This window comes from Microtus oregoni, unplaced genomic scaffold, assembly GCF_018167655.1.
Source record: "Microtus oregoni isolate MIOR12 unplaced genomic scaffold, Mior012 000005F_ref0000423, whole genome shotgun sequence".
NCBI lineage: Eukaryota > Metazoa > Chordata > Mammalia > Rodentia > Cricetidae > Microtus > Microtus oregoni.
In genome coordinates this window covers 29,700,476-29,713,064 of record NW_024543064.1, presented here as the reverse complement: position 1 = coordinate 29,713,064, position 12,589 = coordinate 29,700,476, and the positions used below count along the sequence as shown (strand labels likewise).

The 12,589-nt window shown below is 44.6% G+C and overlaps 1 protein-coding gene across 2 annotated transcripts in view; it reads left to right on the top strand.

Annotated features, from left to right (window-relative positions):
• The window catches only part of Trit1 (tRNA isopentenyltransferase 1), a 47,139-nt gene that overhangs the window by 22,337 nt on the left and 12,213 nt on the right, over positions 1–12,589 (top strand). For both annotated transcript variants that reach the window (XR_005974347.1, XM_041651981.1), the window contains exon 2: positions 7,683–7,823. Coding sequence is in view for 1 of the 2 variants with exons in the window: in XM_041651981.1 (XP_041507915.1) it covers positions 7,683–7,823 (141 nt within the window). In the remaining variant the exon portion in view is untranslated. The remainder of the gene's footprint in view (positions 1–7,682; positions 7,824–12,589) is intronic.

Genomic DNA, 12,589 nt, shown 5'->3' with positions numbered 1-12,589 from the left:
CCCCATTGAGCTGTGTGTGCCTTCAGCTCCCATTAGGTGTGCTTGAATATTATCTTTAATGCAAATGAGTAGGTGCTTATTCTTGTGATTTTACTATTTATTTATTTATTTATTTTTACAGGAATGCCTGTTTTGCCTGCATGCCTGTCTGCATATAACATGAGTGCAGTGCCCACAGAGGCCAGGAGAGGGTGTCAGATTCCCCTGGTTTGGGAATTAGGGCAGTTGTGAGCCACCTGAGTGAGTGCTGGGACTTGAACTCAGGACTTTTGCAAGAACATCATGTGCTTGAGGCTGGAGAGATGGCCCAGCGGTTAAGACCACTGGCTGCTCTTCAGAGGTCCTGAGTTCAATTCCCAGCACCTACATGGTGGCTCATGACCATCTACAACGGGATCTGATGCCCTCTTCTGACAAGCAGGTGTACATGCAGAGTATTCAGACATAAAATTAAATAAAGAAGGAGAAGAAGAAAAAAAAAAAGAACATCATGTACTCCTAGCCACCAAGCCGGCCATCCAACCCCCTGTTTTTACTTAGCTTTGCAAGCTGATTTTAACAGACAAAAAATAAACTAGATGGTAATGGTGCACACATTTAATCCCAGAACTTGGGAGGCAGAGGCAGGCGGATCTCTGTGAGTTTGAGGCCGGCCTGGTCCATGTAGTTAGTGAGTTCCAGCACAGCCAGAACTGTTCAGAGAAACCCTGTTCAAAACAAAACAAACCAAACAAACTAAAAGAAAAAGAAAAAGGAAAGGAAAAAAAAACCCAAAGCAGCAGACAAAATACCCATAAAATGTATTACTTATATCCATACAGCTCAACAAATTGTCAGAGGGAAAAAATGGAATATTATCAACTCTCTGAGTAGTTCTGAAACTGTTGTCTCATTGCTGATATTCTCTGCTTTCACACCGTGCCTAAAAGCTGTCGTCAGTACTTTTCTGAGATGGCGTGAGACGCACACATATAAACCTAGCACTTGGGAGGTAGAGGCAGGAGGATTTGAAGTTCAAGGTTAGCCTCAGCTACAAGGTGAATTTGAGTTTAACCTGTACTGCATGAAATCCTGTCTCCAACAATAAAAATTAAAAGTAATAAATTCAGAGTAAGTATACATAGCTCTGTATATTTAATCTGCATTTTACATGGATACATGTACACATGCCATGGCGTGCATATGGAGGCTGGAGGACAACTTGCACGATTTACCAGTGGATTCTGGGGGTCAGACTCAATGTCAGGTATGGTGGCAAGTGATCCCTCAGTTAAACACAAGTCTGCCTTCGTCTGCTGCAGTTGCCCTGTGTGAGTAGAGTCATGTTTATGGGGCCTCAGAAGCTTGAGCCCTTTTAGGGCTGGTGTGTGTCGCTCGTCAGTCGCTTGTCTTCAAGGCTTGTCTTTGTTTTAACACAAATCACAGTTCCTTCTTTCTTTTTAAGGCTGTATAATATCCCATCTTAGGATGTATAATATACTCCATTGTGTGTTTCCATTCATCTGTTCGTGGGTATTTGGTGTCACTTCTGCTTTTTGGCTTTGGAGAGTAATGCTGTTATGAACATGGTTACATAAATATGTGTTCAGTGCCCTGCTTTCATTATTTTGGATATAAACCCAAAGGAAATTTGCTATGTCATGTAATAGTTCTATTATTTTTTGAGGAACTTCCACATTATTATCCTAGCTCTGCCATTTAAAAAAGTTTTTTTTTGTTTGTTTGTTTTTTCGAGACAGGGTTTCTTTGTAGCTTTAGAGCCTGTCCTGGAACTCACTCTTGTAGATCAGTCTGGCCTCGAACTCACAGAGCTCTGCCTCTGCCTCTGCCACGTGAGTGCTGGGGTTAAAGGCATGTACCACCACTGCCCCGCTTAAAAATGATTTTAAAGATTTTTTTAAATGTGTCTGTCCATCTGCATGTGTGTATGTGTACCATGTGTGTGTCTAGTGCCAGAGGAAGTCAGAGGAAGGCAACGGATCCCCTGGAACCGTAACCACAGTAACAGTTATGAGCTGCTCTGTGGTCTTGAGAATTGGAGCCAGATCGTTTACAAGAGCAACAAGTGCGCTTAACTGCAGGGCGATCTCCCCAGCCCCTGACTCTACCACGTTTGTTTTTTCATAGTCTATATCGGTCTATCAGGTTTTACTTGTAGAGGCTGATGGACTTTAATCAAAGCTACGAAAAACGTGGTTTAGCAAGTATAACAGGGCCAGAGAGAAGGACTCATGGGAACAGACACTTTGTTCAGACTCTTTATTGAGACCTGAAGGAGCCCTTCAGTGGAGGACAGAGGGTATTTGAGGCAGGAGATACCTGGGGTGAGTAGAGAGACAGCAAAGCTGAACTGAAAACCTGAGGCCTGGGCAGTGGGGCTTGCCTTACCTCCACTCCCTTGCTTCTCTACGTCTCAGGCCGCAAATTGAACTCTAGCACCACGAACACAGAAAACTTGTGTTGCTAGTCCCCCAGAGCAGAGAGAGGAAGAGGAAGAACTGTTAGACCTCAGAGATAAACCATTGGCAGGCCACAGCTGCCCCTGCAGCTGTCTTGGTTGGCTCTGGCATAGTCTGGGGTTGCCTGTAGGTTGTCTGTCAGCCGTGCAGGATGAGGTCATAAATCAGAGAACTCTGATCTCTCCATGAGTCACATGTGCCCTTCATGCTTGTCACTTTGATACAGCGATGCCAAGGAAAGTAGGCTAGAGCATGGGCCACTCAGCTTCATGGTGGCCTTGCAGGCAGTGGGCTGGGAGCCTGTTGCATGTCCCTGGTGGCAACTCAGCTTCTTCTGTATGGGGATCATAAAGCTCAGATAGCCGAGCTCCTGCCATCTCATCTTGGCTTTCAGGGTTAGGTCAGAGAACCATAGGACCCTTTGGTGGTTATTTCTTCTTCCCTTCTCCTCTTCCTCCTTATTTTATTTAATTTTTGAGACAGGATCTCATAATGTAGTCTTGGCTGGCTTGGACCTCATGCATAGACCAGGCTGCGTTCAAAGGCGTATGTTACCACACCTGGCTCATTTTTGTGTTCGGAGGCACGATCTTGCTCTGTAGGGCTAGCCTAAACCTGTGATTTTTTTTTCCTTTCACTTCTTGAGTGTTAAGATTATAGTTGTGAACTACATGCCTGACCTCAGATATCTTACAACTCATCATAAGAGATTTTTTTCCATGGAGACTTTTAAGGGGAAAGACTCTATGTTTTGTTAGCAATATTTTCTTCGACTTGGCAGACAGATGGCATCAAGAAGGACAAGGCAGGTGTTTGGGAGACGAGCTGTCTTGCAGCTGTCTGATCTTGTGGTTGGTGCTGACAAACTCCTAGCTGCCACCACTGTCATTGCCTAGGAATTTGGGGCTGCTGCTGTACTGGCTATGAGGGACGCTCACAGAAGTGTCCCTTGTGGCCAGGTCTGGACTGTGGCAGAGCCCAGAGACTGGGCGATGCCTTGGATGTGAAGGCCTTTGGGGCCTGGTAGATGTAGGCAGAGTCCTTGCAGTAGTAGGAGAGGATGCTTTCCAGGGTCTTCTGCATGCTGTCTTCAGTCTGAAGGGGATTCTGGGTATGGAGACTGGCAGTGTGAGTAAAGAAAGGCCATGTTGGTCTCAGCCTTCCTTATTGCTGAGAAGGTGTGGAAGAGTTGCAGGGAGAAATCTACGACAGCTCCTCTATGTCACCTCCAGTGAATGACAGCAGAGGGCGTGGCTGAGAAATGGGAGGAGAATCCACAGGGAGGTGGATAGCTAGTTAGGCATGGTGGGTGAAGGTTTAGCTGGTGGGTTCATCAGTAGTACAGCTGTTATTTTGCTGGTTGAGTTGGTTGTCAAATTGGTTGTTGTCCAGATGACAGATTCCATGATATGTGCTCCCTTTGCTCTCCTCTAGCACACACTGGATGAAACTGGCCTTGAGCCTACTCTGTAGCCAGCAGGAGCTGCTGTGCTGTAGGGAAGGGTCTGTAAGGTCAGCTTAGAGGCCTGGTGATGTCAGTGACGTCAGCCAGGAACTGCAGAGCCAGCCCAGAGCCCTGTTCTGGGGTGTATATACCGTTTAAATTTCTAAGTGTCCCAAAAGTTTCAGTTTCTTTACATCCTTCTTAGCATTTGCTTTTCTGTACTGTTTTTTCTTCTTTTCTTTCCCTCTTTCTCTTTTTGTAATTTTGTTGTTGTTGTTGTTATTGTTGTGTTTCAAGATAGGGTTTCTCTGTGTAATAGCCCTGGCTGTTCTGGAACTCAATTTGTAGATCTGGCTGGTGCGGAACTCACAGAGATTACTTGCTGCTTCTGTTTCCTAAGTGTTGGGATTTAAGGCATGCACCACTGCCCAACCGTATTTTTAATTGTTTCTTGTGGTGCTAAGACTCTAATTTAGGAAGCCTTTCCTTTGCTAGGCACGTGCCCTTCACTGAGTTACACTTCCAGCCTCACCTGATGCTTTAAACAAGCAAACAAACAAATAAGCTGGGCATGGTGCACAGATCTGAAATCCCAGCACACGGAGGGCAGAGGCCAGCCTGGTCTACAGAGCAAGATCCAGACCAGCCAGAGCTGTTCAGTGAAACCTTGACTGGGAGTTAACTAATATGAGATAAGGTTTAAGCTGGACTAAAACTATTTTGTTTCAGATTTATTTATTTGTTCATTTATTTTGTTGTTGTTGTTGTTGGCTTTGTTTTTTTGAGACAGGATTTCTCTGTGTAGCCTTGGCTGTCCTGGAACTCGCTTTTAGACCAGGCTGACCTCGAACTCACAGAGATCTGCCTTGAGTTTCTGACCCTCCTGCCTCCACCTCCAGAGTGTGGAGATTACAACAAGCATAGACCACCATGTGTTTCTCCCCACACTGCAGTGTGTGGTTGTGACTGAACCAGGGACTTTGTGCATGTTAGGCAAGCACGGCATTTCCGGCTCTATTTTAGATTTGCTCTTTTAGTGTGGGGATTGGCGTACAGGCCATGGCTTTCATGTGGAGGTCAGAGATGGAAGATGGGGATCAAATTCAGGCTCTTATCAGGCTTGGTGGCAAGTGCCTTTACCCACTCACTGAGCTGTCCTGTTCTCCTACCTCTACCCTCCAACGTAAGACTGTTCCCTAGTATACGCGTGTGCGCGCATACACACACACACACAAACACACACACACATGCACATTCAGACACACAGAAAGAGAGACTTTGACAGAGACAGAGATACACAGAGAGAGAGACATACACAGAGACACAGAGATGGAGACCAAAAGTAGTAGGTTAAATTCCCATGCCTGTCACCTAGCTTTAGTGTGGGCAGCTTGGCCGATGTTGCCGGTCTGCCCTTTCCTCATTCCTGCATGTGCATTTTCAGTTGCATAGAGTCACACAGTGATGTGTAGGTCAGCCTCCAGCAACTGTATAGAACACTGTGCAGTATGGTTAAATCACCAGTGACGCTGTGGCAGACCCAGTCTGTAGTCGTGTATTCTGTGATCGTCACCAAGAAGCCTCGTGACTCAGACTTTAAGTGACGTGTGTCATTTTGTGCGTCCTTTAGTTTTGTTGCTTTGAGAGAGGAGCTCTCCGCGCAGTGCAGACTGGCCTTGAATTTATAATCCTTGTGCAGACTGGCCTTGAATTTATAATCCTTGTACCTCAGCCTCTCCAGTGCTGGGATTACAAGTGAGTGCCATCACCTTCATTCAGCTCATCATATTTTATGTTCTGTCCTGATTAATCTGATGCTGTAGTAGACAAAGGATTAACAAATCGCTTAAAGATGACAATTTTTTATTTTTATTTTTGGCTGGGCAGTGGTGCCACACGCCTTTAATCCCAGCACTCAGGAGGCAGAGGCAGGTGGATCTCTGTGAGTTCGAGGCCAGCCTGGTCAACAAGAGCTAGTTCCAGACAGCTAGGACTGCTACACAGGGAAACCCTGTCTCGACCCCCCCCCCCCGCAAAAAATTACTTTTTTATAAGTTATGGATTTTTAATTATAGTTTTTAACTCTATGACTACAAGTTAAACTGTGATTTCATTTTTCCTGGTATTTCTGGCTTTTGTAAATACTTTGAACTGCATGGTAGGCAGTTCTGTTTCTAGTAACACAGGCCTACTGGGCTCCTTTGGCTGGAGTTATGCTTACGTGTTTGCTTTTCTATTTTTTTTTTTTGTTTTGTTTTGTTTTTTTCGAGACAGGGTTTCTCTGTGTAGCCCTGGCTGTCCTTGAACTCTTCCCACAGACTAGGCTGACCTTGAACTCTCTGCCCGCCTCTCCTCCACAGTGCTGGGGTAAAGGTGTACTCTACCACATCTGGCTGTGATTACTTTTTCAAACTTGCCATCTTAAGGGCCTCTAGGACAGTGTTTCTCAACCTGTGGGTCATGACCCTTGAGGTTATCAAACGGCCCTTTCACAGGCCACCTAAGACCATCTGCATACCAGATATTTATATTATGGTTCCTGACAGTGGCAAAGTTACAGCTATGAAGTAGCAGCACACATAATTCTATGGTTGGGTCCCCATGTTAGGGGGTGCAGCGTTAGGAAAGGTGAGAAGCTGCTCTAGAAGATATTCCTTCAAGGCAGGTCGGCCATGTGAGGGTCCGATAGAGAAGTGTGGACGGTGAGCGGACGTGAGTGTGTGTCGCCCCTCACAGTGCTTAGTGAGCACCAGGTGAATATGAAGTGCATTCGATGTTGGTGAAGCCATTCGTTGATAACAGCATTCGTGTTATCATTTCCACTGCACTTAGGAGCGGTTGAGGTTCAGAGAAGTTAGTGCCTGTGTGCTCTAAGAACAAAAGCTGGTAAGTGGCAGAGCCAGGATTGATCTGAGGCAGCGGGGCGCCAGGGCTCCCTGGTACCATAGCACTGCCTAGCTGCTTGACACTCCGGTAAGTAAAGGGACGTGTGAGACAGAAACCAACCGCCTTTAGCATCCGGTGCGCTCCGCGGAGCTTGCTATTTGTTGGTTCAGCGCTCCTTGTAGGATCAGTGATGACAGGGAGAACATTTCAGCCCAAACATCCCTGTTCTCAGACTAGTATTCTCAAATCGGGTCTCCATCAGAGACCTTGCGTTCAGACAAAGAACACTTGAAGTTTTAGTTGAACTGGCAGATGAAGATGAAGAGCTTGCACGTGGGCTGCCGCCCGTCGTGTTTCGATGTGCGTGCTGCCCTGGGCACTCATTGAGCACAAGGCCACGGGGAGAATGCACGTGTTTTATGTGTTTGCCTAGACTGGCCACTTCTTCATAAGATGGAACCTCTCTTATATGAATCCTAAAAGCCTTTTAGAGCCCCTTAAATCCAAGAACTACTGAGCCTTTTGGAATAGAGTTATGAACAATGCAAAACGTTCCCTTTTCTGGAGACCTGTGATAAGTAGAATAAATAAAGAAGCTGTTCGATTTTAGATGCTTCGGAGTGGCGTTCCTTCTCCTGGCATGGATTTACATACTTCCTTAATCTTTAAGCCAGGCTAACAACTACAGTGTGACAAGCAAGCTAGCGCTCTGTTTTATTCTTTCTATGACTTAGCTTTTGTACCCCTGGCCCGGTTCCCAGACACAAGCTAGACCTGTTGCTTGGGGTCAGCCAAGGATTTGGCTGAAGGGAGAACTAGAAGTCACTTCTACTCATCAAGTGTGTATTTTGTGGAGGGCGGTGACTTTCTCACATCCGCTTTCTTTCTCCTAGGTCTACGAAGGGCTAGACATCATCACCAATAAGGTCTCTGCCCAGGAGCAGAAGATGTGCCAGCACCACATGATCAGCTTTGTGGACCCCCTTGTGACCAGCTACACCGTGGTGGACTTCAGGAACAGAGCAACTGCCCTGATATCCTTAAGGAGCTAGAAGTTCCAGGCTGGGTGGGCTTCTAGTGGTGCGTTCTACGCGAGAGCACCCACTCCCAGAGGCAGCTTCCCTCGGGTCTCATTAGCAGTGCTGACTCAGGCTCCACTCCAGATCTGCTAAGTTAGAGTTTGCACTATCACAAGAGGGCTGCATGGTTCTCTCTTTTAAAGTTTATTTTTACTATTGCATGTATGTGCATGCATGTGCCATGTCTATGTGTGCCAATCAGGGTACAACCTTCAGGAGTCATGTCTCTCCTTTATCTTGTTGAGGCAAGGTCTCTGTTGTGTCTGCTACCCTGTGTACTCCAGGCTGTCTGACCTGTGATGAGCTTCCAAGTGATTCTCCCGTTTCTGTCTTCTATTTTTAAGTGTGCATACGGGGATTATAGTTGTGTGCACCACATCCGGTTTTTTATGTGGTCTCCAGGACCGACCTCAGGCATCAGGCTTGCTGGACAAGTGCTTTTAGCCAGTGGGCCATTTCAGCAGCCTACACCTGATTCCTAAGGATATTTGGAAAAAACATTTTATGACTAACTCTAACTCTAAACTTACCTCTTTGGGCCATGTTGTTTTTACTGGGTAAAGTGCTTGCTTGCACCACTGAGCCTCAGTTTCCTGCTTTCTCAGCGGAGAGACGAAGTTATAGATCTGTACTGGCAGTGAAGTCGCTGAAAACCTGAAAGGGCTTGTTGGGTGGGAACGACAGTCCTGGAAAAGAGTGAGAAAAGGAACTTGGGAATGGGGTTTACACCTATCATTTTAGCTCTAGGGAAAGCTGAGGCAGGAGGATTGTGCATTCAGTGCCAGCTTGGGATACATGGAGAGACAATCTCAAAAGCATAAAAACAAAATAAAAAATGAGTGATGTAAGAGGCCTGCTTTGTATCTTAAAATTCAGGTTATCTTTATTATCTGAACTGCCAGCTATTAAAACAAACATTGAAAAGTTATGATAACCACTAGGGGATGTAGCCAGTTGTCAGAGCACTTGACCAGTATGAATGAATGAAGTCCTAAATTCAATCCCCCATAATAGGGGGGGGTCTTAAACTCCCCATTGAGGGGACATTGGCAATAACAATTATAAAATTATAAATTATAACAATTATAAAATACTGGGTGAATTTGTAACATGGAGCCGCTGAGAGCACAGCAGGTAAAAAAGCACTTGCCATGTAAATCTTATGACCCAAGATGGGTCACCAGATCCCAGTGTAGAAAAGGAGAAAACTGATTCCCAAAAGTGTACCACACAGCAGACGTACCTAAACATAGACACATACACACACAAGAAACAAAACCCGTAACAGAATAGGAGATATGGTGTAGACTGAATTCAGTGTATGCATTTATCTTACACATTTCAGAATGGTAAAGAATGAATGATGTTAGCACCAGGGGAGGCAGAGGCAGGCGAATCTTTCTGAGTTTGGGGTTAGCCTGGTCTACATAGAAAAACCTTGTCTTGAAAGAAAAGAACGAATGGAATTGTAATTATTCTTAGCATGGTTGTTTTGGAAGAAAGTAAAATTAGGTCTTTTCATATGAGTTGTATTTCATAAAACATTAAAGATTTCAGGTGAATTTTGGGGTCAAATATATGTACACATGTATATTATGAAACTTGGAACAAATAGAACATACAGTGTATGAAGTAGTTGTTTGATTTTTGATTCTAAAGTATGGTTGGGCTTTTCCTCTTTTTTTTTTTTTTTTTCCCCAGACAGGGTTTCTCTGTGTAGCCCAGGCTGTCTTGGAACTTGTTTTGTAGACCAGGCTGGACTCAGAGGAAAGCAAGAGGACCAGAAGTTCAAGGTCATGGCAGCATAGGGAGTTCTAGGCAAACCTGTGCTAGGAAGCTTGTCTCAAAACATAAAATAAGAAGACTTGTGAACCAGAATGCCTAGGCATATGCTCTAGGGACACTCTTGTCGGAAGGTTTTTCTTAGACGTGCATCTCAGTTCTGCACTTAGTAGCAATAATCACCCGAATTCTCACTCTTAGAAGAATGTGCAAAGTTTGCTTTGCTCATAGAAGTTTTTGTTGTTGTTGTTGGTTTGTCTTTTGTCTTTTTGTTTGCTTTTATTTATTTTGCTTTTTGGGTGGAGGTTGATTATTTCTTTCAAGACAGTTTCTCTGTGTAGTCCTGGCTGTCCTGGAACTCACTCTGTAGAGCAGGCTGCCCTCAAACTCATAGAGATCCACCTATCTCTGCCTCCCAAGTGCTGGAATTAAAGGCATAGACCTCCACTACCTGGCGTAGAAGTTCTTTGTAATAGTAAAAAATGAATAAATTGTAGCCACATGCATCAGTCAATATGGAAGAATTTTATAAACAATATAAATGTTGGAAATTATAGGCTACATGTCTGTTTTGCCACTGTTATTATTATAAAAGTTAAAAAGCAAAACTATGCTTGATGTGGTGGTGCATACCTGTAATCCCAACACCTAGGATTGGAAGGTCAGGCCACTGACTACACAGCAATTTGAAACCAGCTTTGGACAAACAGAACACATAAACTTGGGGGAACAAGTGACTAGTGTTCTTAATACATGAGGGACTCTTGCGAATATGGAAATACTTCCAGGGCCTTGTCTGTAATTCATAGGAGCAAGTACAGATATGGTGATAAACATGGAAAAGGTTTGCCCTCCTTGCTATAGGCATGCAAATCCAGACAATGAGGTAATGTTTTTGCCTTTCAAATGGACAGATTAAAATGCAGATAATAGGGGTCTGGAGAGATAGCTCAGCCGTTGAGAGAACTGACTGCTCTTCCAGAGGACCTGGGTTCAATTCCTAGCACCTACTTGGCAGCTCACAACTGTCTATAACTTCAGTTCCAGGGGATCTGACACCCTTACACATATGTACACACAGTGCACATAAAATAAAAAAATTGCAGATAATAATTTCAGGTCTATCTACTTTGCAGAGCTGTTCTGTCAGATGAGATAGTATATACGAAAGTTCTTTGGAGATTAACATCTATCACCAAATATGAGGTCTTACTATAAGATAACTGGATTGTTCATGAGTGTTTAATGCCTTCTAAGGACGGAAGCAGCAGAGGATGACATCAGACCAGCGCTAGGTTAGATTTGTGAAGTTTGACTAAGCGCATAACATCACAATGTCAAACTGAAAGTTCTTAACAAGCTCCAGAATCCCAGCACTCAAGAATCCAGTGCAGGAAGATGGGAAGCTCAAAGCTAACCCATACATAGGTCAGCAGGCTTGGTGGCAAGCACCACTACCCGTTCAGCCGTCTCGCTAGCCCCTGTCTGTTTGTGAGGTATGGTCTATGTAGCCCTGGCTGGTCCTGTCCTTACTATGCAGCACAGGCTGGCCTTGAACTTAGGGAGTTCTCCTGCCTCAGCCTCTTGAGTGCTGGGATTATAGGTCTGGGGCCTGGTATCAGTGTTCTCACTGGTCCTTTGTTGGTAGAATCTTCCCACCTATTCTACCAGTCAGAAGGATTCTGGTGGAAACACTTAACCTAGTTCTGCAGGTTGTCTGGGAGGAAGGAGCGAGGAAATGATCGACTGCATACCAGCAGTCATCTTCCTTTTTAAACAAACAACATCCTAGTTAAAGCAAGTAATTATCTGCTCGGCAGATTCTAAAGAGAATCCCAAGAAAACTCTAGAACAACGGTGGCTGCAGTCAGTTGAGGACTCGCTAGTTTTCAGGCGTTACGTAGATGCTTGCTGCACAGTTAAATGTCCCTGAGCACTCTGGGGCTTTTACAGGTGAGGAAGCTGAAGCTCAGATAGGTTGAGTAATTGACACGAGAAATTGAAATCTGGTGAGGTCTTGGTGGCTGAACTCACTATGGCTCAGTAATGATAGAATCTGACTGAGAACTGTGGTGTGGGGAACCAGCCTGTGCTTTGTTTTAGCAGGCCAAGTCCCACACTAGGTGTCACCTTAGTGAGCAGCCTTGCCTTGGGCTTGTTAAACTTATTTAGAAGACCAACAAAACTAAGAGTTTTAACAGCAAGGCCTAGACATTTGTAGAACTAGATACCATAGTGTATTTATGCCTGGTGTTCTTTTTCTTTTTTTCTTGTTTCTGTTTTTAAATTTTAAAAAAGATTTACTTTATTTTATGTGTATAGATGCTTTGCCTACATGTGTGTTTGTGCACCAAGGGCATGCCTGTTGCTAGTGGAGGACAGATGAGGGCGTTGGATTCCCCTAGAACTGGAGTTACAGATGGTTGTGAGCTGCCATGTGCGTATTAGAAACATCAAGCACGGGCTGGAGAGATAGCTCAGTGGTTAAGAGCATTGCCTGCTCTTCCAAAGGTCCTGAGTTCAATTCCCAGCAACCACGTGCTCACAATGAGGTAATGAGGTCTGGTGCCCTCTTCTGGCCTGCAGACATACACACAGACAGAATATTTTATACATAATAAATAAATAAATAAATAAATATTAAAAAAAAAAGAAACATCAAGCACTCTGAACCACTGAGCTATTTCTCCAGCCTCCTCTTTGTCTGTTTGTTGTTTGGTTTTGTGGTTGTTTCTTTTTGCGACAAGGACTCACATCCCAGGCTGACCTTGAACTTCTGATCCTCCTGCCTCTTCCTCAGGGCTAGGATTACAGATGTGTGCTACCAAGTCCAGTTTATGTGGTGCTGGGAATTAAACCAAGGGCTTCTGCATGTTAAGCAATCACTCTTACAGCTGAACTACATCCTCAGATGCTGCGTCTGGTTTATGCAAGTCTCT